This window comes from Toxotes jaculatrix, chromosome 20 (assembly GCF_017976425.1).
Source record: "Toxotes jaculatrix isolate fToxJac2 chromosome 20, fToxJac2.pri, whole genome shotgun sequence".
Classification (NCBI taxonomy): domain Eukaryota; kingdom Metazoa; phylum Chordata; class Actinopteri; family Toxotidae; genus Toxotes; species Toxotes jaculatrix.
Window position 1 is genome coordinate 13,741,270 of NC_054413.1, and position 26,789 is coordinate 13,768,058.

The 26,789-nt window shown below is 42.3% G+C and overlaps 1 protein-coding gene and 1 pseudogene across 1 annotated transcript in view; both read right to left on the reverse strand.

The window, feature by feature from the left end:
* pde1ca (phosphodiesterase 1C, calmodulin-dependent a) overlaps window positions 1-13,226 on the reverse strand; it is a 49,420-nt gene extending 36,194 nt beyond the window's left edge. The window contains exons 1-4 of the mRNA XM_041066323.1: window positions 13,142-13,226; window positions 9,303-9,353; window positions 9,005-9,164; window positions 2,444-2,557 (exon numbers count right to left, since the gene is read on the reverse strand). Of these exons, the coding sequence (XP_040922257.1) occupies window positions 2,444-2,557; window positions 9,005-9,164; window positions 9,303-9,353; window positions 13,142-13,226 (410 nt within the window). The remainder of the gene's footprint in view (window positions 1-2,443; window positions 2,558-9,004; window positions 9,165-9,302; window positions 9,354-13,141) is intronic.
* A 1,442-nt stretch (window positions 13,227-14,668) lies between these two features.
* On the reverse strand, window positions 14,669-18,578 carry LOC121200821 (annotated as a pseudogene).
* Between the last annotated feature and the right edge of the window lie 8,211 nt (window positions 18,579-26,789).

A 26,789-nucleotide genomic window follows, 5' to 3' on the forward strand; every position in this document is an offset into this window, starting at 1 on the left:
CCCACAGACGTGGAACATGGCATGAGACGAAACATGAGCCAAAAAACGAACTGACAACAGACAAGGGGAAACGCAGACTATATATACACACGACAGGGAAGGAGAAACAGGTGAAACCAATTAGGGCGGGGCAGACAATCACAAAAGGAGGGAAACAAGACAAAGACAGGAAGTAAAACAAGACCAGATACACAAGGGCAGTGAATTCAAAATAAAACAGGAACCCACAATACAATATAGACGCCAGACAAAAACATAACATAAATTACAGACTATGACAGTAAGTAAAACGAGACATGATACACAAGAAATATACTTTCCAAAATAAAACTAAACTGAAAATGTCCAAAAGTCCACAAAAGAGTTCCAAAAAACAGCCCCCTTAGGGGCTAGACATGACACCCACCGGCAGAACCAGAATCACACATATATACGCACGAGATGTCGGTACCGCACCAGGCGCACTCGCCTTCTTTCCTCATGCCACTTTAATACCACCCAAAAGCCCCTTGCACTTTCCTGGCAGAAATTTTCTGCCCATGTTACCCTGACCCCTACAGGTGAAAATTATTACACATACTCAAACAATGGAACCGACTGAAATGCTGAGTTGAATACACTCAAATAATAATAAGGCATGTGTTAGATAAAAGAAACATAATATCCTTTTCAGATGCAACATGCACCACTGGACATGGAGCAGGGCTGAAGTGGTATTTCCAAAAAAAACAGCCAACAATTTATCAAGGCAGGTTTGACACCAAGAAACATATCCTGTGGCTGATCTCCCCTTGTTGGGTCCCTCCCTTTTTATGAATCTATTGTGTTTGATTACTACTTTTTATTTTCTAGTCTCTGGTTGTTGTATAAAGGTTCTGACTCTTAAGACAAATAAATATATAATAAATTCACATTTTTTATGGTATTACCATATTATTGATCTTTGTAATACTACTCTACTACAAAGAAAATAATTTATTCTTTCTTCTACTACATCCGCTTGATAGCTATATGTAATAGTTGGAAGATTAAGATTTTACATAAAATACATATAATTAGCATTTGAATGTTATGAAAGGGGCCATCCTACATGAAGAGTATTTGCACTTACATTTACTTAAAGCTACAGTGATGTTCTGTACTTAAAGCTACTGTAAAATTCTGCAATTTTTTTTTTTTTTTAAATATGCTCCAAAACATATCTTAAAGTTGAGAGGCACTGTCCAATGGCAAACCAGTGAGTGGCTAAAATCCGGACACCTCACTTGCAACCCCACACAGCAATATATTTTGGAGTACTCTTTTTTTTCTTGTGCATAGCTATTTCTCCACTGCTGCAGGTCCACCGGGGATGCTTTTTAATAGTGCACTCAACTCATTGTACTGCCCCTCCCTCACCTACTGTGTGCCCACTCCCTGCTATAGTCTCCACTTGAACACTGAACATTATGACCCTGAGTTAAATGAAAGTGACAGGATTTTTATTACAAGTTAGAAGCTTTTCAGTGTGTCTATACTGACAAGTCTCAGAAACCTATTGTAACTGGAAGAACAGTGTGTTTGTGCCCTCTAGTAACTTGTCATTGTCAGCAGCTGGACTGGGTCTCTGTGCTTTGACTTGTGTCAGCTTTTCATTGTGACCAGCAGAATGTTGATGTGGACCAAATCACCAGTCAATGGCATTTCAGGTATTTTGGCAAAAAACATTATCAGTTGGCAGCATGGAGGAAAAAATGAATCAGCTAACTTGTAATCTGGTTTTAGCTCAGAGAACAACAACTTATTTTTCTAATCCAGAGTTTTAAAATGCTGGGAAATCAAACTGTGAAGCAGAGTGCTAGATGGGACAAGATGGGAAATGTGAAGAATAAACCAGCTCTGGGAGGCAAGACAGTCAAGGGAGCATCCAGGGCTGTCCTGTGGAAAATTATCAAACTGGGATTTTGTAAAACAAAACAAGAACAAGCTTCTGGTCAACTAATGCTCTCACACTGAGGCTATGCTTCACTCACAGGCTAGGAAACTCCAGATTCTTGTATTGGCTGAGATAATGTACACAACAAACTGGTAAGGTTTAGGGCTGGGCAGTGCATAACAGAGTAATGAGAGGGAAGGGTGGGAGATGCAGAGTGGTTTGTTTTGAGCCTTATGCATTTCCAGAACTTGCATAATGGAAAATTAATTGAAAATTTGGGATGCAGGACTTTAATTCTAATGAAGAATTTTTGCATCATGGTATTACTAATTACTAAAGAATATGAATATTCCTTCCACCACTGCTCAAGTCTATACCAACTGCAACAGGACCAAGCAGCAATCAAAAGCAATGATTTAAAAATTCTCAATTTTAAATTTTTTGTAAAACAAAAGCAAATTTTTAATGTTACACATACATGTTTACCTATGGTTTGATAAAAACAGAACTCAGCTGAAAGCTCCTTGCCTGGTTTCCTCAGCGTATAGATATTCAAGGACTGAGGCGGCATACTCCAGGTTTTTCTTCAGGTCCACAACAGATGCCTCCCCCCTCTCTAGTTGCTTTACAAGACATCGCAACCTGCAACACATAGCCACCACACCAACATCAGCATCACCCTTTCGTTTAAACAATGCCACATGCTTGAGTGAACACTCATACAATGCCCTTCATTATCATTACAGATATTGTTAAATACATCTTATGTATTATTAACATATTACAGAATATGGTTTCATATCACCAGCATAACATTTAAAATGAATTCTTAAATTCATGTTTTTGGTGACCTCCTGACTTCCCTATAGTATCACTATCAGTTTAATGGTGAGTTCATTTATTCACTGAGTACATCCTTGCTGTCCATCTTGGGCACTCTCTGAAATCTCTATCACCACCACAAGACAAAATGTCAGCTTTGTACATAAGAAAGTCGATATGAATCAACGTTGTAGGTAAACTATAGCTATGATGGAATTTCCTTTGACCCTTTGTATCAAATATATGCTTATAGAATTCATGTTTTTGTCAGCAAAGGCTTATGTGATATTAGACTTTGTGTAACATTTCAAGTTCATGAGGGGAAATTACAGTGGTGGAAAAAGTTTTCGGACACCCTGAGAATTTTACACAGTCTCAAATATTATCATGAAATATTTCATGAAATATTTCCAGAAAAATCAAGGTGTGGCTGCATCAGACAGACACAAACAAAACAAATGATTTCTTTTGTTTATTGTTATCAAGAAAAAAAATAGCAAAACTAAATTCTTGATGGTGTCAACATGTCAGTTCTCAACATTGTTGGTATCAAAGTTAACAAACAGCAAAGAATGTGTTCAAAACTGAACAAAAAATAAATAAACCATCACAAAACAAAATTAATATTTAGTACTGCCATTAGCACGCAATAGCGCTTTTATCCTGGCTGGCATGTTCTCCACCAGCCTTTTACACTATTGAGGGGTAATCTTCTCCCATTCTTCTTGAATTACTGTTTTTAATTCTTCCAAATTCTTTGGCTTCCGCATTGAAACAGACCATTTGATAATCCACCAAAGATTGTCAATCATCAGCCAAGATGGCGCCGCGGATGGCTGCCGCGGTGTGTCGGTGCACATTGTTTTGTCTTGTTTTGTTTGTTTACCCTGTGTTTTGCTTTAACACCCGGCTCACTTTTACCAGAGAAGAGCTCTTAAACATAAGAGAAACAACTCCAGTGGATTTATTTCCCACTTTTCTAGTGCAATCGGCAGGAATATTGGACATTCTGGTCAAAGGTGCCCTCACCTTTGCTCAGGTAGTGAAGCGCCGGAGGAGAGGTAAACGCGCCGGTGCACTCGTGCGCCTCCGCAGACGCGGGTCCCGCACTGCGCTCCCGGGAATATTTCTCTCCAACGTGCGCTCACTGTGCAATAAAATGGAAGAACTTCAGCTGCTAGTGAGTAAAAACAGAGACTTTTCAGCATCTTCGGTTTTGTGCTTCACGGAGACATGGTTGTGTGGACTGATACCGGACTCTGCGCTGCAGCTGGCAGGCTTCCAACTCTTCAGAGCGGATCGCGACACAGGACTATCCGGCAAAACTAAAGGTGGTGGAATCTGTTTTTATATAAACAGCGGCTGGTGCAACGATGTGACAGTGATCAAACGGTACTGTTCTCCTGACCTGGAAACTTTTTTCATCAACTGCAGACCGTTCTACTCGCCCCGTGAGTTCGCTTCATTCATCCTGGTCGGTGTTTACATTCCACCGCAGGCTGACGTGCAGGAGGCCCAGCGCACGCTCGCCGACCAGATTCTGTGCGTGGAGCGGACTAACACGGACTCCTTAGTTATTGTCCTCTGTGATTTTAACAAAGGTAACCTCAGCCACGAACTCCCCAAATACAGACAGTTTATTAAATGTCCCACCAGAGAGGAGAACACTCTGGATCACTGTTACACCACTGTCAGTAATGCCTATCATGCTGTCCCTCGCGCTGCACTGGGTCACTCTGACCACGCCATGGTCCATCTGATTCCTGCATACAGGCAGAAATTAAAGCTCTGTAAACCTGTTGTGAGGACGTCAAAGCAGTGGAGCAGTGAAGCTGTGGAGGATCTTCAGGCATGCTTGGACTGTACTGATTGGGATGTTTTCAGGACTGCTACCACCAGTCTGGATGAGTACACAGAGGCTGTGACATCATACATCAGTTTTTGTGAGGACTGCTGTATTCCAACACGCACCAGGGTGAGTTTTAACAATGACAAACCCTGGTTCACAGCCAAACTCAGACAGCTGAGGTTGGAGAAGGAAAGGGCGTTCAGGAGTGGGGACAGAGACATGTTTAAAGAGGCGAAGTACAGGTTTAGCAAGGAGGTGAGAGAAGCTAAACGACTGTACTCTGAGAAGCTTCAACACCAGCTCTCAGCCAACGACTCTGCCTCTGTCTGGAAAGGGCTCAGGCAGATCACCAACTTCAAGCCTAAAGCCCCCAACTCTGCCAACGACTCACACCTCACCAACAGTCTGAATGAGTTTTACTGCCGCTTTGAAAGACAATGGGACAGTCCTGACACCATCCCCCATGTCACCACCTACCAGCTCCAACCCAACAGCCCCTCCTCCCTCTCCACAACTGCATCCCTCTCCATCCTGGAGAGAGATGTAAACAGACTCTTTAGGAGGCAGAACCCCCGCAAGGCAGCCAGTCCTGACTCCATCTCTCCATCCACCGCAGTTCGCCTGCGCCGATCAACTGTTTCCGGTGTTCACTAACATCTTCAACTCCTCACTGGAGACATGTCACGTGCCAGTCTGCTTCAAGACCTCCACCATCATCCCCATCCCCAAGAAAGCAAGGATCACAGGACTTAATGACTACAGACCCGTCGCCCTGACCTCTGTAGTCATGAAGACTTTTGAGCGCCTCGTCCTGACTCACCTCAAGGCCATCACTGACCCACTCCTGGATCCCCTGCAGTTCGCCTACAGAGCCAACAGGTCTGTGGACGATGCAGTAAACCTGGCCCTCCACTTCATCCTCCAGCACCTGGACTCTGCAGGAACCTACGCCAGGATCCTGTTTGTGGACTTCAGTTCCGCTTTCAACACCATCATTCCAGCTCTGCTGCAGGACAAGCTCTCCCAGCTGAACGTGCCTGACTCCACCTGCAGGTGGATCACAGACTTCTTGTCAGACAGGAGGCAGCATGTGAAGCTGGGAAAGCACATTTCTGATTCCCGGACCATCAACACCGGTTCCCCTCAAGGCTGCGTTCTTTCTCCTTTACTCTTCTCCCTGTACACCAACAGCTGTACCTCCAGCCACCAGTCTGTCAAACTGCTGAAGTTTGCAGACGACACCACCCTCATTGGTCTCATCTCTGACGGGGATGAGTCTGCATACAGGTGGGAGATTGACCAACTGGTGTCCTGGTGCTCCAAAAACAACCTGGAGCTGAACACAGCGAAGACAGTGGAGATGGTGGTAGATTTTAGGAAGAACCCAGCCCCTCCTGCCCCCATCCTCCTGAGTGACTTCTCAGTCAACAGGGTGGAGTCCTTCACCTTCCTGGGAACTCTCATCACCCAGGACCTCAAATGGGAGCTGAACATCAGCTCCCTCACCAAAAAAGCCCACCAGAAGATGTACTTCCTCCAGCAGCTGAAGAAGTTCAACCTGCCAAGGTCAATGATGGTGCACTTCTACACCTCCATCATCGAGTCCATCCTCACCTCCTCCATCACCATCTGGTACGCTGCTGCCACTGCCAAGGACAAAGGAAGGCTGCAGCGTATCATCCACTCTGCTGAGAAGGTGATTGGCTGCAATCTGCCATCTCTCCAGGACCTGTACGCCTCCAGGACCCTGAGGCGTGCAGGTAAGATTGCAGCTGATCCCTCCCACCCTGGTCACAAACTCTTTGAGACACTTCCCTCCGGCAGGAGGCTGCGGTCCATCAAGACCAAAACCTCACGTCACAGGAACAGTTTCTTTCCCTCTGCCGCCACCCTCATCAACACAGCTCCCCACCCCCTTCCCCCCCAAACAGCACAGACCCTCATTTCCCCAATACAGACTATGTTACATTAACATAATTCAGCTCTGTACTGTATGCGTTATATTAATGCTCCTATAAGGCATTATTACCTCTGCACTACATCCACTTTGCAACATTGCACATTATATTATTATTATTTGTACAGACTTTCTTCCACTTAGTACTTTCCTCTTTCTCTTATTTTAGTATTAAAACTTTCTTTTCTTGTTCAAACTTGCACCAACAACACCACGTCAAATTCCTTGTATGTGTAACATACCTGGCAATAAAGTTTTCTGATTCTGATTCTGATTCTGACAATGGGGCTCATGTCTGGGGATTGAGCTGGCTGCTTTAAGACCTGGAAATTGTGCTGCTGCAGCCAAGTTCTACTTGACCTAGATGCATGACAAGGGGCAGTATCTTGCTGAAACATCCAGTTTCGACCTTGTCGGAACACTGCATGTACAGAAGGGAGCATGTGGGTTTCGAGAATGGCACAATACTTAGCAGAGTTCAATGTGCCATCACAGACAGTGAGGTGACCAACGCCAGCAGCACTCATACATTCCCAAACCATGATACTGCCTCCACCATGCTTGACAGTAGGTACTGTACATGCTGGCGATAATGCCTCACCTGGCCTTCTGCGTACCCTCACATTAGCACATATAGCATTAAGCTGGAAACTGGACTCATCCGACCACAGAATCTTCTTCCAGTTCCTGGCTGTCCAGTCCTTGTGTGCTTGGACCCAGCAGCGCCAAGCTAACCTCTGCCTCTCGTTGATCAGGGGCTTCTTAACAGCCTTGCAGGACCTTAAGCCATGATGTAGGAGTCGGCCATGCACAGTGTAGGTGGAACACTGGACACCAGTTTGGTGTGGCCACTGTTGCTGAAGCTCACGTGATGTCATTCGGCGGTTTTCCCTGCACATGCAGATCAGGATGCGGTCATTTCTCGCTGAAGACACACTTGGACACCCAGATCTTGGTTTGTCTTCCAAGCTGTTGGTTTGTTTATATATCTGCAGTGTGTATCCAGCTGCTGAAGGACTGCATCTGCACTTTCTGTCTATCTGGCGGCAGCCGTACCCTTCCTGGCTGATAATCTTTATCTTTAGGCGCTTTCTTGTGTTAAGTTCCTTGTTTTAGCCATTTTTGAACTGAAGAGCTTTCAAATGTGCTGGCTTTATATAGACACAAAGCACCCTAACAAAAATTGTCTTCAATAAAAAGGATGATCTTCATTAGTGGGTCAGTGGTACCACAATACTCAAAATTTCTTAAGTATTTTTATGGAGCTAATCAATTTTAAGTTTTTAATGGCTGATTTTAAGATTGGTTTAGCATTGTGGCTGTGACTGTACAAAAACAAATTGCACTTGGAAACTTAAGAGTGATTGTTAATGCAATATATCACAAATGCATGTGTCCGAAAACTTTTTTCCATCACTGTATGTGTAAGTGAACTTGCACAGAGTCAGGAGACAGTATTTATTTCCTTTTCTGTACTCTCCCTTCATGCAAATAAAAACTTTGAACGTAATTTTACAGAAAACTTCAAAAATGACAGTATTGTATTGACTGTATAACAACAGTGTCACATTGGACTGCTGACAGCTGCTGTGTTTTCTTTTTTTCTATGCTCCCATACGACCACTTGTATTAAGAACAGTACAGTTTCTCTTCTGCAATAGTAACAGCTTTTCTTGTGTGCGAAATACTGTGCCTTGTAGAAACAGTATTTTGTGCAATAATAACAACGGTATTCTTAACAGTACAGTTTTTTTTCCTGTGCAATAATAGCAACAGTGTAATACTCCTATTGGAGTTGTTTTTCTCTTTCATGCTATTCATGATGTAGGACATAATTACACTGCTGTGCATTTCTCATCTGTACATTTTATGGTTATTTTGTAAATTCTATATTTACTTTTTAGCTTGTTACTTTATATTTTTCTAGTTTCTTGTGCTACTATAGTAGTACTTTGTGCAATGTTGTGTTTTTTTGTTATGCTGCTGTAACAACTCAATTTCCCTCCGGGGATCAATAAAGTCTTATCTTATAAATGAGACACTATTGACCCTAACATTTATATATATGCTCTGGAGATCATTGGTTGGTCCACCACCTTGGTCCAGACTGAAATTGCTCAACATGTCTTGGATGAATTGCCATCAAGTTTCGTTCATTCATGGACTGCAAAGGGATAATTCAGATTATTTCAGTGATACGCAGACTTCTGATCTAGAGCCATCATCAGATCAAAATTTTCATTTGACAAATAAATACTCGCAAAACAAATGGCAGTCCTTCGCCTTAGCTACTTTCTGTTTTCTGCAATTGTTAATATTGTTATAGTCGTTAGTTAATGTTGGCCTAACCCTACATTTACAGTGTATAGCAGATAATAAGATTTATGTTTGTAACTTTGTGTGTTTTTTTTTTAGAAGTTTATGTATTTGTGTTGTTTCTGTATATATGTATATGTGAGACCTGATAGCAGTTTTCTCCATGGCATCAGGTGCATCTAGGATTGGCAGCTCATCAGCCAGGATCTCCTCATCGCTGCGTTGGCCAATCAGAATTCCTTCCTGGACAGCGATGCCAACTCTGGCTGGGACAGTGGTGCATAGTGCATTCTGGGACCATGAGCCTAAGCAAATTCCATGCAAACAAATTGCATTTACTGACTGACACACCACCACATCATATCTACCTCTATTCCATACCTGACAATAACGCTTGAATTTCCAGAGAGGAAATTGAAAACTTTTAACTCTGGTGAACTCACGTGCTAAGCGGGCCAGTGGACAGCGGTTGCTTTCTCCTGTCTCATTGGCAACTGTAAAGAGAAGAATTTATTTATTTTTTTCATTTTATAATCTCAGCGGTAATATCAAAGGTCCGATGTTTAAAGCCTTATGTATGTAAAATGCAAAACAGCCATGATTAAGCCCTAGTTTCACCTTTGGATTGTGTTGGAGTGTACACACTGTGCTTGACTGACATCTTCCACACTCTCCCATTGCATCCGGTTAAGTGGGACAACCTGGACAATTATTATTCTTATTCTTATTGGTGCATTCAGTTTGGCGATTTCATGTGATTCCCAGGATACCTCTGCCCGACTTCAATCTGTACATATCAGACCGGGCTCAGACCAAGGACTCAACAGCACAACACGATGCAGACTCAGAGGATGATGAGTTAAGGCAGGTTTATTAACAAGCAGGGATCGGTACCCGATAAGTCAGTAGAATTGGGCAAAGGTATCCAACTCAACAGGCAAACTCGAGAAAACACAAGGGAAAAGCAAGGTCTTTGTAACACTGGAAAACACATGAGGAAAACAGGCTGGAACGCTTGACTCAAAGGACAAAAAGACGAACTGGCACAGGACAAAGAGGAAGACGCAACTAAAATACATGAGGGGGTGGGGAGACAATGGGAAACAGGTGCAACACATTAGGGCGGGGCCAGGTAATCAAACAATCGGGAAACACAGGAGGGCAGGAAGTAAATCTGAAAAGAGACAGAGGTTAGGGCTACAAAGTAAAACAGGAACACACAAATAGGATGACAACAAAAAGGAACAAAAAGACAACCAGATTCAGGGGCTAAACGTGACAGTACAGAGGAGCCAGTGTACCTGAAAACACCGATGAGGGTGAGCAGGGCCGTGTATGACTGAATTCACAAATTGAAACTGCACTCTTTCACTTGCTGGCAATTCCAAACAATAACAACAAATGCTATAACATTTCATCTAGTTTATTGAGGAGCTTTTCTTGGTGGTGATACTTTACATAAAGGATATCATAGCTCAAAATCACCAGTGAACCAGGGACTACTAGGGAACTAAAATCATGTAACATATGCATACAAAAGAATAAGTAAATTACATCATCATCATCATCCGCTTATTCGGGGCCGGGTCGCAGGGGCAGCAGTCTGAGCAGGGATGCCCAGGCTTCCCTCTCCCTGGACACTTCTTCCAGCTCTTCCGGGGGAACCCCGAGGCGTTCCCAGGCCAGCCGAGAGACATAGTCCCTCCAGCATGTCCTAGGTCTTCCCCTGGGCCTCCTTCCGGTGAGATATGCCCAGAACACCTCCCTAGGGAAGCGTCCAGGGGGCATCTTAAATAGATGCCCGAGCCACCTCAACTGGCTCCTCTCGATGTGGAGGAGCAGTGGCTTTACTCCAAGCTCCTCCCGGATGACCGAGCTCCTCACTCTATCTCTAAGGGAGCGCCCAACCACCCTGCGGAGGAAACTCATTTCGGCCGCTTGTATCCAAGATCTTGTCCTTTCGGTCATGACCCAAAGCTCATGTCCATTAATAAATTACTACCTTCTTTAACAGGATAAATATAGATGAATCTCTGGCCCAGGAGTTCACTTGACCTTAATGAAAGGGCACCCAGAAAGAGCAAGGGGACCGATAATTGTGTGTGTGTTTTTGTGTGATTGGTGGCTGGAAGGTACATCTGGAATAAGGAGGGGGAGGAGATAAAGAACAGCCAGATTACGGTCTGTGACAGAGGCCACTTCATTAGTGATATAATGACTCCCTTAGCTCAGCTCCCTAACAACTGACAACACAAGCATACACATTTATTCGCACCAGTCAAAATGAAGTCACAGTCATTTCCTGTCTCTCCTGGTTCCCATAGAGACAGCAATCTGTAAACACAGACACACTTACACACACATTTACACACACTGTGAAATTACCTGTTGTACTAATGTCAACACAGATAAATACCTGATTCACAATTACATTTTCTGTAAAGGTTTTTTTTGTGTTTTTATCATCCTCTCTGCTGTTATACATTGTATTTATATTGTGTCACAGTAAACAATAGAGGAGCTGTGGTTTCAATGACTTCTGTATGAAGCAAGCCAGGATGGCATCATTGGTTGTATACATGCACCTTTTGAACAGTAGATGATCAGTTATTTAGCAGTAGTCACATCTCAGTACTAACATTGCAGGGGCATTAGATCAAAGAATATTATATTACTTGTAGGAAGGTACAGCCTTGTGGCACTTATGTCAGGTGGAAAGCAGTATTGAGGCACTTCTTCTCAAAGATTTCTGATCTACTGTGGCTTGAATTTTCCCTTGTTTGTCGCTTTGAACAAAAGCATCGGCCAGATTTAATAAATGTAATTATTAAATGTAAATGCAAACTCTGAGCAGCCATTTGCTGGTTAGGAAGTGTGACAGGAAGAATGGCATTTGTAGAGCCAGCCAACTGCTGCTGGTTATGCATATACTGAGTCTAGCTTTTGGTTTTTGGTTTCACTGTCTCTGATTTTGCAATCAAAGATAGTATAATAAACTCACTGAGAGAGAATTTCATGCATTTATGTGTTGTCTCTGTTCCACCAAATGGGAATGCTGCCAGAGCAGAGAGTCAAATCACTCATTTGTTTTCCAACATCATGATCAACATGATTACTTACTATTGGGCAGTCTCATTTTCAGCAACATATAAGATGGTAGAAGGAATTACAGTATTCCTGACTACAGTCAAGTGTTGATATCAAGGGTGTCTACACGGGTACAGCAAGGTTCCTTTTTGGCAGTGTTGATCATAATGTTATTCAGCTGATCATAACACTTTCTTCATAACACTGTGATCAGTATTATGAAGAAATACATGGTCTGGACATGGATGGGCCCTCTACGCCACAGCTATGCCATTATCATTATTCCCTGAAGACTTCCACGGTGAAATAAAGATGCTCAACTAGTGCTCAAAGTAGGGCCTGTGTTTAATCTAGTCATACTCCACTAACAAACTAGGAGTAAATATCCTTGACCCATAACCACAATAATTAAATATTCTGGATAAACCAACACAAACTTAAGCATGTTTAAGAACACTGTACCCTCTTCAAGATTCTGCCAATGGCAAGAAGCAAACTCTGACAAGGATTTCCTCCTGGTCAGTTTTACTGCCTCCAAACTGACTGCAGCAAGTCTGTCTGGACAACACTTCCACTCTTTTTGACCAAAGCCACTTCTTTATAGAGCTGGCTTTGGGAATGGGGATCTTGTCATATTGAAACAGGAAAGTGACAAACCATTGACACAACATTGGAACCATTAACACAACACTGAAAGAATACATACTTCACTGTAAAATCACTGTATTTAAACATGCAGTGGCCAGTTCTGCATTAAAGTATGTGAACAGGGGTGTCCACTTTTGCCATAGACATTTAAGGATTTTAAGGATGAGTCCCAGTTTATAGACTTATTCACATTCAACTAGATCTCATATTCATAACACATCATGTTATAGGTTTGGATAAAGACGCCAGACTGAATGTAACAGAAATAATAGTTACTGATATGTTAAAGATGCCAGTACGGAACACAGCAAATTTGAAACGTTTTCAATCAGGTTTTTTTTTCTTTTTTAGCAAAGAACAAATATCCTACAGATGGAGGAAAATTCACCAGGAGTGAGCATCTACAATTCAAATATAATAAACCTTAAGTAAAGAACACTATCTGATCAGCAACATAGTAGCACTGAGTAAAACCGCCCTTTTTATCTCACACACAGATACATACACTTACAAACAGCATGCTATGTTGTAACAAAGTGTCTCTTACCGATAGTGAAGCTGAAGCCATCAATACTGAAAGTGGCACTCCGACACTTCTTAAAACCATGTTTCTTAGACATTGGTTCTGTCATTGTGGCTCTTGATGTGCAGTCTTCTGTCAGTGGATGGGTGTGGAGAAAGCAGTGCACTCTTTCCCAGGAGAGGAGTGAACTCAGAGGCTGTTCCCCCTGAGAGCCTGTAACCCTGGCAGTGCTTGTAGCCCTTCAGGAGACTGGAGGTGCTGCAGAGCTGTCAGCAGTCATGTTCAGGAAGAATGCTGGCCTCCACCCCCTCCACAACAAGGCCCTGTACTCCCCTCTGCTCTTGATCCTGCAGGAGCACTCATAGTAGCAGCAAGCAACTTGTCTCTTATCTCTCTTTCACCCATCATTCAGACCAGACTCAGCAGCAGATATGTGTCTCTTTCCCACTTGTGGCCTGCTTTATGGCCATCTTCAAACAGACACAAACACATGCACTCCACATCTTGGGTTTTGGTGGCTACCTTTTTTACTCTATATGTTTTTATATTTGCACCTTACAACACCCCCACCTAAAACCTTCACTCATGCACATTGCACACCACTGACATCAATGTTCCATTATGAAAACAGAGCAGGACTGGGAGAAGGGTCTGCTGTCGCTCATGTTGGTGGCCTTTTAGCTGTTTTGCAGGATGGTGTGGTTGAGAGTGAGCTAAGAGCATGGTGGACTATGCCAGTGGGTTTCGGAATCATTTGTATGTGGCTGCGGAAGTGGCATGAAAAAAATCTGGAGAGTTCAAAAAAATGTATGACATAGCACCAGCAATTTTGCCCAGGTGATCAGGTGCTAGCTCTCTTGCCGCTTGGTATTTTGCCATTCCAAGCCAAGTATGTAGGTCCATACGCTGTGGAATAGCAGGTTTCAGATCATAAATACCTGATTGCTACCCCAAATCAGATCATAAATACCTGACTGCTAGACCAAATCAAAGAAAATCAACTGTGCCATGTTAGCATGCTCAATCTATACTATAATGGCAGCACTGTAAAATTTTTTGTCATGAATTTACAATAAATAATTGGATAAGTTTTGCATGACTTTCACAGTAAGGATTACAGCAATATACCGTGAAATATACTCTAAATTTACAATTAAAATGAAATTAAATTATTAAAAGTAAATTTACAATGTATACTGTGGAAGTCATGCTAAAATTGTTCAGTAATTTACTGTAAAAGTAATGCAGATGAAGCTTCCATTTACTGTGAATTTACAATCATTGTACAATTAAACAACAAACAACTCTGAGGTAAAGTCAATGTTAGCCCAATGGCACATTTAATAACAAATAAAGATTGTACAGCAGTACAGTACAATATGTACAGCAGATGCCAAGAACTTCAAGAATTCAAGAAATTCAGCTTTCTAATCATAAAACCCATCTTAAAATGCAGAAAATGCTGAGAAATTGTGCAAACTTGCAATTCAACTACCGAGCTAAGAACTAGGCTACTCAAAACTGAGCCTGACAACTACTGCTGCAAAAAAACTATGATGCCCACTCAAAGTCAATAAGTTTCCTCAAAAGGGTGCTCACATGAGGGTTCATTGTTGTCCGCTTCTTGGTCTTTGAGCCTCTTTCAGGATTGATGCCCAGGAAGCACCTGTTAATAAGCAAAGATAGTTTCAGTTTTAAATAGACTTACAGTATGTATTGCATGCAGCATTTATCAAGGTGTTCACCTGTGCTTTTTCCCCACATCAAACCCTGATAGATTTATAATTCAAACTTGTTAGATCTTCCTGTCACCATAATTTTTTTAGCCATTTTTAGCCAAGGTGCCTCAGGTTAGGTTTGCCTGAGGCAAAGTGGTTGATGAGAGGCCATATCAACGTGCGCCCCCACTGAAATGCATCTTCATGCAATTGGCCAGTTGGTAAATTAAACCAAACCCTGTTGAAAGTATGACAAACACATCCTTTTCAATTAAGGGTCTGAGAGCATTTTGTTCTGCTTTTAAAGAAAATTTCCTCTAATTCATTCAATACATTTGCATTTTGCAATAGACGTTTCGAAATCACATAGCCTGCCCCAAAACAGAATAAACAGCTATGATTGGACCAGCAGGTATTTGTCAGCATAACGTGTAGATACCCAGACTGATCTGCAGAGTGAAATTGAATATGAGTTCGCGAGATCAGGATAGTCTCACCAGGCTAGCCTCAGGTACCTCGTTTGTCAGCATTTTAGACCTCAAGACAATCATTGAGTTGGAAGCCTGTACTATAATGTGAATTACAAGATTAAATGTGATCTTTATAAAATACCTTTGAATGAACTCCAGCGTCGACGATCCAGCGGCAGGATACTCAAGGTTGAATACGTAATAGCTGCTGAAGAAAGCAGCTACTCTGTGTAAAAAGAAAGGGTGTGGGCCCATCACGACAAGTCCCTCAATGGATATAAGCCATCCAGAGGGCTTCATCATGTCACCTGAAATGAACAGATACAACATTGTGTTATGAGCACTTTGTGATCTGCTTCACATACAAAGGGCTATACAAATGTAATTCTTATTATAATTATAATTATTATTTATTGTGGTCATGTAGATTTCTAGAATGAAAACAAAATAATGAGTTAGAAATGTCGATACTAGATCAAAGTAACATTACCAATGATCAAGCAGGGGGTGCTGGGGAGTTCTGCAGTATTGACGTCCACAGCAGTTGCACATGGCTGTAACATAGTAACACACAATAGCGTGGATTTAGGATAAAGGAGAAATATCGTTCATTGGTCAGAGGTAGTAAATCATACAAGGTAAATGTTGGTAATGTAATCACTCATTTTGTATTTTAAATATTTGAATAAAAAATCTTACATCAACTTCAAGCATCAAACTCTCTTTCGGTTCTTTGAAGTACAACATTAGGAGCAGCAGGATGCAGGCAGCCCTGTCAGAGTCTGGATCATAGCAGGCCAGAACATCACGAATCTTGGGGTTGTCCAGTGTTGCACAGTAATCCAGGATGGTCTGTCCTCGTCGACTAATTGCCTCCTCTAGCTTGTGAAGGACATCGACGTCCGTCAGGAGGCCAAAGTGTGAGAAATGGAAGAAGAAGAAGAGAAATGGCCACTCCTGTTTGATCTCAGACATCGCTGGAGCAGGCACTTTGTTAAGGTATTTCCGCTGGATGATGATGTGGCTCGTTCAGGCTGGATGTATGAACCTCGTCAAGGGCCAGTTGAAGCTGGGTTCAGGTCCGGCTGAGTCCCCACACCTTAATCTTATCTCTCTTAGGTTTTCGTCTTCTCGAAAATTCTAAGTGTTCAAATCTTCTTCAGAGATAAATGCACAGAGTCAATCAGGTGCCGGATATCAGAGAGGTTGAGTCTAGAAAAGCTTTATTCTACAAACACATAGACTACAAGCATGAGGAGTCCTGCAGGAGCTTCTGAATTTCCCCAAGTGTACATCAGCTTTTATACGGCAGGCTGCACCTGTTTTGAAGGGCATGGCTGAGCGTATTTTGACGTTTGGGCATGTCCAATTCCATTTTCATTGATCATGGTCAGCCAGTTTTTATTGGAGTCAGGAGTTACCACATCTACTTTTGCCTCTTCAAATATACTCCAGGGCGGATTTTAACAGGTGTCCTCTCCACTCCACACTGAAGCCACCTGCTAACCCGGCCCTGACCCTGAGTCGTTATCTAATGGTGTCAGGGAGTTTCCTTGTTCATTTTTTAAAAATTGTCTCATCTCAGTTTTACTCCTGCAACTTTTAATAATAGTCCCTTCAAGGTTCAGTAGTGCTCGACAAAGAGTGATACACAAAACAGCAGGTGTCGGACCTGGCAGGGAGAGATACACAGACAGCTGGTGTCTGACCTGGTAAACATCCTGCAGAAATCCCCGTATATCCCCATATTGCAGTGCACACACAGTGAAACAATGTATAGATAGGTAAAACATAGACAAGTTTGCAACAAACAACTTAAGACCCTGTCACCACAATGACGTATGTCTTTTCCATCATTGGTTCTGCTCTCTCTGCCCCATTCATTCCTTCCTCTGTGTATACAGACATACAAATGTATTGTTAGTACCCAAGTAACAATTTGGTCTTGTAGCCGCCCAACACACACAGTGTTCAGATCTTGACCAATTACTAAAGTCTAAACAAAATGACCCAAAAAGACAGTAGATGGCATGCCTGAGTAGATGTTCAGCAGATCCCTCTTCATATTCTCCAACGTTGCCTCGGTCTCTCCCTTTGGCAAATCTGCTGGGCCCCACCTGACACACCTAGGAGTGGGCATCACAGGATAACAATACTATTGGGGACAGTTATAGCTCAGAAGTTGGGGGTTATTCATGGTCATATACAATGCTTTCGATCAAATGTTGACAGACTTTACATGTATACTGCCACATACCCGCATTGGTCAACAGGCCCTCTTGCCAGTCTGGCCTCTCCTGCCATTCCTGTGCGCGGTCTTCTTTCTCTGCGGCGTTGGGCAACAGTATTATTCCTATTTTTGTACTCCACTCTCGTTTTTACTTGTTGCAAAAGAGAGTGACATCCATCTCCAGCAATATCACCATGCTTGCCAATGTCGCCAAATGATTTTGGATGGCTCCTGAAAATGTGGGTGGGATAATTAAAAAATATGTCACCATTGTGGCACTTACCACATAAGCGTACAGCTAATGTAAGGATTACTTAAAGGAAAGAACCACGCTTAAAAAAAACATCAGGCTGAACAAGACCTTCATACAAAACATGTCAATTAGTCTGGTTTTCTTATATATATATATATATACTAGCTCTGTTTAAACAAACCATGTTTACAAAGTCTTCACTTCTGCACCCTTGTGACATCATAGGTGCAGGGAATGAATCAGTGAACGCTACAAACAATTGAAGGGGGTGGGGCTGGGGATTAACTGACAGCTAATATTGATAATAGTCCCATCCCTACCTGACAATGTTTCTCACAACGCTGTGGCACATGGCTCTGGATGGGTTGCGGTCGTGCTGCATAATTTGGTCCACGAGCACGACCACGAAGGCCTTTCTCTCGTCTGGCAATGGTCTTCTTTTTCCACTCTATGTCGAATGGCTGATGACACCTGGTCCCAGTTGAGACAAAAGTCAACATACCATGGTACGCCAGGCTGTGAAGCACTTGACGTGCTTGGGGCAGCGCTTGGAGGGCTGGGCAACAGCTGATTTGGAGGCTGGAATGTTGTGTTTGGAGAACTTGGAGTTGGGGAACTTGGAGCACTTGGATCAGGAGCAGAGACTGACTCCATATTAAGAGTAACAAGTCCTAGAAGGCACAAAAACAATTTATTAATTAAGATAGGGCAAGATGTAGGGCTATGGATCAATAGACTGCGTGCTTAACTGTAGTCCTGCTCCAGTACCTCCTGGAGGAAGCTCACACATTGGTTCCCTGTTAGCACTATTGGATGAAGTAATTAGAATTTATTCATGCGAGTGCCATTTGTTCAAATGTGACATAATGGGTTGGGAGAACGCAGAAGTGTCCATTGACTCATGTTAAAAGATTGCTCTGATAATGCCACTTAAAAAACAATAGTTAAAATAACAGGCCTGTTAGAAAGCCCATTTACAAATAGTTGTATTCGTACTGTTAGTGGTTGTACGTGAATGTGATTTCCTAGCTGTCCGTGAACGCACCTCGAATGCGGCTGTACGGCGAACTTACAGACTCTAGTATTTTCTTCCTTTGCCTGAGCGACCGTAATAGCGGTGTCGCCTGTTAACGTTAAATGTGTAACCTTAAGTGTTAGTGCGTACATGCCTAAAAGGTGAGTGTAATGTTCATTTGGAAATTACTCCCTTGTTTAGTAGCCGGTTGATAAAGTTAGCCTATGAGCCGTACGAGGCTATATGTTAGCTTGTTGTAATGCTAATACATTCCGTTTGTGTTTACAGTCCGTTCGTATGCTTTTGTTTACATCAGTTAGAAATATTGAACTTCACTGCATAGTATACTTATCATTTATTATGTATTGTCATTCCAGACCACACACTCAACAATGACACACTGAACACACACACTCACTCGCTCCCTCCCTCACTTACTCGCTCTCTCGCTCTTAGACTCATTCATTCACACGTGCATTAAGAAGTACAGAATAAATCAGTCAACTCAACTGGACGTCTGGCGTGTTCTTTAATCGGACACCTCTGTACTTTGACCACTCTAAGAAAAGAACTTTCCTGGAGCCTATCTCCACTTCAAGGCCAATACACTATTGGAATTACAAACTCATCATAACAGGGTCTGATTGTTTTTCACTGCTGTTGTTATTAAGTTTGGAAATGCATGTAAGTAATAAGCATCAGCTGCATTCACTTCCATGTATTTCCAGATGTGAAAACAACAGTTATGATGAGTTTGTAATTTCAATTATTATTTTTTTATGCCTATTATACATTTCCCCAACCCATTACGTCACACTGAACAAATGCTGCACACATGAATAAGGTCTATAAGCTGTGCTGCACACCTGAGATTAATCCCTTCATTTGACAGGTAACCAATGTGTGAGCTTGGGATTACAGTTATACAAAGTCTATTGTCTACCAGTTGTGCCAATGTTCTAAGGCCCTAGTTCAGTGACATGAAAGAGTGAAAAGTGTAATGGGTGAAAAGATGAATTTACCGTCCTTGATGCCCTTCATTAACTTCCGACTTTGGATAGGTTTGAGGTATTTCACCAGATCCCTCTCCTCCACCAAGGTCAGATCTTCAATAGACTCGACCCCAAGCTTATCCAGGTGGTGGTAAGAAGGTCATCAGGGAGACCAGGCAAGTATGACCACACTGCTTCCTTGACCTAGTCTCATTAAGTAGTGAATCGTGAAACACTGTAATTTCTCATTTTTGCCATCCCTACACTGTATGCATATTTCCTACTATAGTCTGTTCAATCAACAAAGCAAATTAAAGACAAAATCAACTTTATTCAAGGCTACCAAAAAAAACAAAAACTTGATAGACACCATCAGTAGATGGCTGCAAACGTGTCATGGTATACTGTTCGCGTAGAGACTCATTTTTGAAAAGTGTCACCAATGTCTCATATATAGGAACATACTGAGCGAAACATTCTTTGTCATTTTCATCACTGCCCAAGAGCAAAGGCACGGGATGAACATAGTTAAAACACTCTTTAAAAGCAGCCTTCTTCTTTGTATCTGTATTGAGCCTTCCCCTGTTATAGAGTGAGAGTAGATCATCTCTGTTCATTTCCTCAATGATGCTGCTTATAGTGGCCTGAGGGATTCCGAGTTCTTTTAGTTTCTCACTCAGAATATTTAGGGAATTGGACAGGCCAAGTTCATGAGCACTTTGAAAGCCATCAATAATGGTTTGAATGGTGCATGCTGGTAAGAGTAGTTTAGATTGCAATTTCAGGTAGAAAAGTGTAAGATTCTGTAAAAATAGGTTTTCATCGACAACTAATGGCATTTGTGGTTCATTATGTTCCTCGGCAGCTTCTGAATATGACTGACTGGGTCCTGGCAATGGCTCTGTAGCAATAGACCTGTCTAAAACAAGGTCATCTAAAACTGAATCCTCTGCACACCTATGTTTTCTGGAAATATGTGAAGCAAAACTCATCACGTGTGTGAACGTGCAATCACAACCTCTAAATGGACATCTAGTTTCCATTCCTCCCCTTATGTGCGTCTTCAAATGCTTAATAAGAGAGGCCAAAGTGTCACACTTAAATGCACAAGCCTCAAGCAGACATTTCAAGGGTGTGTCAGGTGGTAGAGCTGATGTGTCAGGCAGTATAGGCCCAGCAGCCTGCAGGTAGGACCTATGCTGCCTATACATATGAATTTGCAGTCCCATGTGTTTTCTGTACCTCCGTGAGCAGTCAGGCACCCCACACCGGTAGTGATAATTGGGGGCATTGCTATGCAGTTTTGTGTGCTGAATATAGTTATACACATTCTCAGACACATGCTCACAGCCAACCAATTTACAGTTGAACATTGTGGTGCATGTTAACTAGTCACCTACCTAGTCTACTTCTCCTCACTCTTAGCCTGACACTGAACAGGATGGTTAGCCTCACCCTCTGATGACCTAGAAAGAAAAGAAAAGAAAAAGGAGAAATTACACAAAGGCAACTAACAATACGAATTTCAGTCTGAATGCAGATTATGATTGTTGATCATTGTAATTTAGCCCTATATCAAAAATGATAGTGGTATATATATATATAGTGTTTTTTTTCTGTAGCACTTTGAGATTGCTCACTCAATGTAAAGTGCATTTACAATTTTTACAATTATTATTCATTATAAATATCATTATAATGAAATAAAACACCCCACACACACAGAGGAATGTTTGTGATTGAAACATTAACTACTTTAGTTGCACCAGCACTCAAACAAGAACTACCTATTTCTTGAGGGTGACACAGGCACATCTGGAACAGATTGGACATCCGTCGCAACACAAATTTCATGTCAAACGGTAGTAGATAACGTGATTGCTGGTAATCTCAATAAAAGAAACACTGCTAATAAAAAGAAACCCTGCTGCAAATAAAAGAAACGCTGCAAATAAAAAAAGCAACGAACGATGCAAATAAAAAAGCCACGGAAGTGAATTACCGGGTTTTCTTCGTCTTTTCTTCTCTCACATAGCCGGAATCGGCTTGTTGTTTACAACTACTTCCGGGTAAAAAACCAGCACGTAGTAACCAACGAGAGTTTAGCTATATATATCATGTTTTTCATGCCCTATCAACGTTTAGACAAATCTGAAATGATTGAGGAAACATTACTATTTCTGTGTGTGTGTGTGTGTGTGTGTTTTGTGTCACTATCTGTGGTATTTATTCAGTTTGGGGGAATCGCTGTGTCTAGAAAGCATCAGTGGCTGCAGCTAACAGACAGCTAATGGCAGTAGCAAAGCTAACGCGGGAGCAAAGCTAACGGCGGGAGCTAAGCTAACGGCAGTAGCAAAGGACGTCAGCTGTTAAAACTCTCCCATTGTCGAACACGACATGAGACTAACTTACTCCAGTTAGCTCAATCATGTTGCAACTAAGATATCCGCTGGAAAAATATTTTTTCATGGACCGTTTGAATCACTAAGTTATTAGTGATTCAAAGAAAGTTAAACAGCTAATGGTTAGCCCGGCTAATCTATGATAACCTTGACTAATTACAAAAATGTGCACACATAACTAGTAATGTTTGTCCCATCATTGGTTTTATAAACTTTACAAACACTAGATTTGTCTAAACGGTGATAGTGACATGAAAAATTATAGCGAAACTCTCGTCATTACTAACATTACTACTGTTAGCAAATGCTGTAAGAGAACTTTCAACAATTTCGGGCACTTGCTAACAAATATGAACTGTGTCATGCGATAAACGTTCATTTGAAAGTAAATATTATTATCATATTAAAATAACATGGGTGTAAGTGCTGCAAACATGCATGCTGCTCACCTTCTCCATTCAGCCCGGAAGAGAAGAGGGACACGGCGCCTTCAGTTCAAAACAGTAGTTCGTTTATGTCATGTGACTTCCCAGGGCATATTTCAATACAATATTTCACTGTAATAATACTGTTTAATGCTGTGAAATCCTTGCATTTTTTTTACTGTGTTGCTGTGATATTACAGACCTTGTTGTGATATAACAGCAGGTTTTAGATTGCAGGATTTTACTGTAAAATAAGAGTTAAATGCTGTAAAATCCAAGGATACTGTAGTTTTTACAGGTATTCATTGGGATATTACAGGGAAATTTAATTACAAGAAGTTACTGTAAAATAATACTGTTAATTATTGTGAAATGCTGGTAATTTCTAACAGTGAGTGACTCTGAGACTCAAAAAATGAAGCTTAGCAAAAATTCAGTCAGGAAGAGTACGTCCTTGCGCGTGCCCTCTAGTCAAGCTCAGTTTCCCGCTAATTCCAAGCTCCACCACCTCTGCTTTCATCCAACCACAAATCGGCACACTCACCTTTAGCCAATCACCTGTCTCCTGTCAAACGTCTCCTTTAAATGTGCTCCCCAGATAGCAAAAGATGTTAATTCAACGTTGGGTTATGGTCAGATTGGTTATTTTTGGTTGAGGTTGAAAAGTCTATGTTGATTCAACGTTTAATTACAGTTACCAATTCAATGGCTGAAAAAATGTTATTGAATCAACGTTGTATAAATGTTGTTTTTTCAAGGTTGAAATACCAACTGTGAATCAATATTGTTTCAATGTGCATGGTGCTGATATTGCACTAGGCACCACCATCTCGCGAGATCATGAGGTCTCACGGGACTTCGATTTAACGGCTTTTGGTGAATTGGCGAGCATTTCTTAATCTTTTCACTCAGTCCCGCTGACAAGAGAGAAAGACGAGAGAAGACAAACTGGTAAGACTATAATTTGTTGATCATCTTGAGATACCGTTGTCTGGCTGTCACACTTTAACTAAATTAATTATTATTATTAGTTAACTTTAGGAATTATTGGCCTGGCAAGTTAGTCAGTAGGTTGTGCCTTGCTAATACCTAGCATGCTAGCTAACATTAGTCGTCAATACACTTTCCAAACAAATAATTAGCCGTTTTTCGAATCCGCGATAACGCGCTAATTTTGATAGCCCTACTCATCAGTATAATTATAAATGATCGCCTCATGGAGCGATCAGGATCTAGTTTGACAAATCTTCACCTCAGACAGCTAAGCTGTCACCCAGATCAGCTGCTGCTAGATCATGTGTTACACAGCGGTTCTCATACATCGTGAGTTTTCAGCGTCAGTGGGTTTTCTATTTACTGTGAATAAACATCAGATCTGTTTATCATAAATGTAAAATATTCAATTGCGTTGTGGCATTTATTCCATTTTCCCGTTATTTGCAGGATATTTGGAATGGATTAATAACAAAGTCTGTATAGATGCGTCTTCAGAGGTGTATGTATCAGTAAAGACACATTGTTAACGGGCCGGGTGTAAATGCACGCACTTATATCTGTAACAGTCACATGTTAATACCAGGTCTTAACACGGCCAGAGAAAGAGAGAGACAGAAAGACGTTTATAATAAGTTGAGTAGAAATTAATGTGGATAAATGTTTGTTTAGGAAAAGAGACAAGTATTTTGTTAACATAAACTGTTAAAGGTATTTAATAAACACGTTAAGTGCGTATATATTCCCTTCTGTCTTGAGTTTGCGTGCAGTGCCACAGCCACACCACTAGGTGGAGTTTTGAGTTTAAGTTCCTAATATGCAGTCAGTCAGTTCAGACTTAGAGCAGTGCACAGCACGGCACACATTTTTCAGAGCAAGAGACTCATATGCTTGTGAGTATTTACACATTAAGAGTTATGTTTCAGCATGAGAAGCGAAGTGGGTAGCGTTTAACCTATTTATTTCTTGTTATAATGTGGTCGCGGCATATACGCTAATTCCGTTAGCGTGTCTATGGCGTTTCCCATTATATGTTAGCATAAAGCTAAAGTCCGTTCAGTAATGTTCTGTATCCTGAAAGTCACTGTCTTGTTTGTACAGTTAGAAATATTTCTCTGTTGGTAAATGTCTTGGAAGTGTGAATATATAGTTTATTGTATTTTCTGTGTTTTTCTTTTAGTTTTACAGTGCCTTTTTTAGGATTAAATTTTGGCAATAAACAGTGAGACTTCATCTGGCAATCTGGCTCATTAAAGAACTGTTAGAACCTGCTAAACTGAACACACCTACATTCAGGGAGGGCAGAATAGTTGGCTTATTTAAATGAAATGAAAATGTATAGATAATATTAGTGTCATGACTTAAGCCCTGGGAAATGGAGTTGAAATGTCATATTATTGACCATTTGTGTTGTCATTTAAAGGTGAACATGTTTTAGAGACAGTATAATATTTTACAGGCAAGATTGGGCACTTTCATCAGTGCAGTCATATTTGCATTTTCTTTTTTCTTTTTCCCACTAATAGTTTCTGCATTTTTATTTTGCTTTCTCTTCCTCTATTTTACAGTTTTTTCCTACAACAGGAGTCAAGAGGATACACTGCTAAGTAATACTGAAATTATAACGGCACCACCTCACTCACTTAAGATGTCGCTGAGTGTTTCCACGGAGATGAGGAACTGTGCTGTTTTCTGCCTCACGGAAACCTGGCTAAACCACAACATGCCGGACTCAGCCTTCCAGATCGACGGACTACAGCTTTTCCGGGCGGACCGTGACCACCGGTCAGGGAAAACACGGGGAGGAGGACTCTGTGTGTACGTGAATGAAGGTTGGTGTACAAACTGTGGACTGGTAAAAAGTTACTGCTCTGAGGCGATAGAACTTATGACAGTGAAATGTCGGCCGCACTATCTGCCACGGGAGTTCACCGCGGTGTTCGTCACCATTGTTTACATCCCGCCGGGTGCTAATGCTAACGCTAATGCTAACGAAGCATTACAGGAGCTACAAGACACCATTAGCTCGTTGCAGAGCAGGCACCCGGAGGCGTTTTATGTGGTTGCGGGAGACTTTAACCACGTGAAACTGACGGACACATTGCCCAGTTTTTACCAGCATGTCACCATCCCCACACGCGGAGCTAACATTCTGGACTGTGTGTACACTAACATTCAGGATGCATACAGAGCTCTCCCCCGCCCCCCTCTTGGCCTCTCCGACCACATCTCCATCCTGCTTGCGCCAGCTTACCGCCCCCTGCTGAGACGGATCAGGCCAACAAAGAAGACTGTCACTGTGTGGCCCAGCGATGCAGCCTCTGTGCTACAGGACTGCTTTCAATGCACAGACTGGCAGGTCTTCAGGGAGGCAGCCACATATGAGGGAGAGGTGGACCTAGAGGAATACACCTCCTCCGTCCTCAGCTTCATCTCTAAGTGTGCTGATGATGTCGTCACCACCAGGACAGTAACCTGCTTCCCAAACCAGAAACCCTGGCTGAATGCTGAGGTCAGAGCTCTGCTAAAAGCTAGGGATGCTGCGTTTAGGGCAGGTGAGGCATCAGCACTGAGAGTGGTGAGGAAAGAACTGACAGCGGGCATCTCGAGGGCCAAAGCCACATATGCTCAGAAAATTCAGGGTCACTTCACCTCCAACGACCCCCGGAGCATGTGGAAGGGTATCAAGTGCATCACAAACTACAACACCAGGGATGCACAATGCCCACTGGACCCCTCCCTGCCAGAGGCACTTAATAGGTTCTATGCCCGCTTCAAGGATCCTGACTCCCCCCCCTCCTGCACCAGACTCACACCACCCCCCGGTGACACACCCCTCAGTGTGACCACAGCTGACGTGAGGAGAACCCTCATAGGAATTAACCCCCGCAAAGCTGCAGGCCCTGACAACATCCCAGGGCGGGTTCTGAGGGACTGTGCTCACCAGCTGTCTGAGGTGCTGACGGACATCTTCAACACCTCACTGTCACTGGCATCTGTCCCCACCTGCTTAAAGACTGCCACAATTGTCCCCGTCCCCAAGTGCTCCACAGTGACAGGCCCCAATGACTACCGACCCATAGCTCTGACCCCGGTAGTCATGAAGTGCTTTGAGAGGCTGGTCATGGGCCACATCAAAAACTCCATCGATGTCACTGTGGACCCCCACCAGTA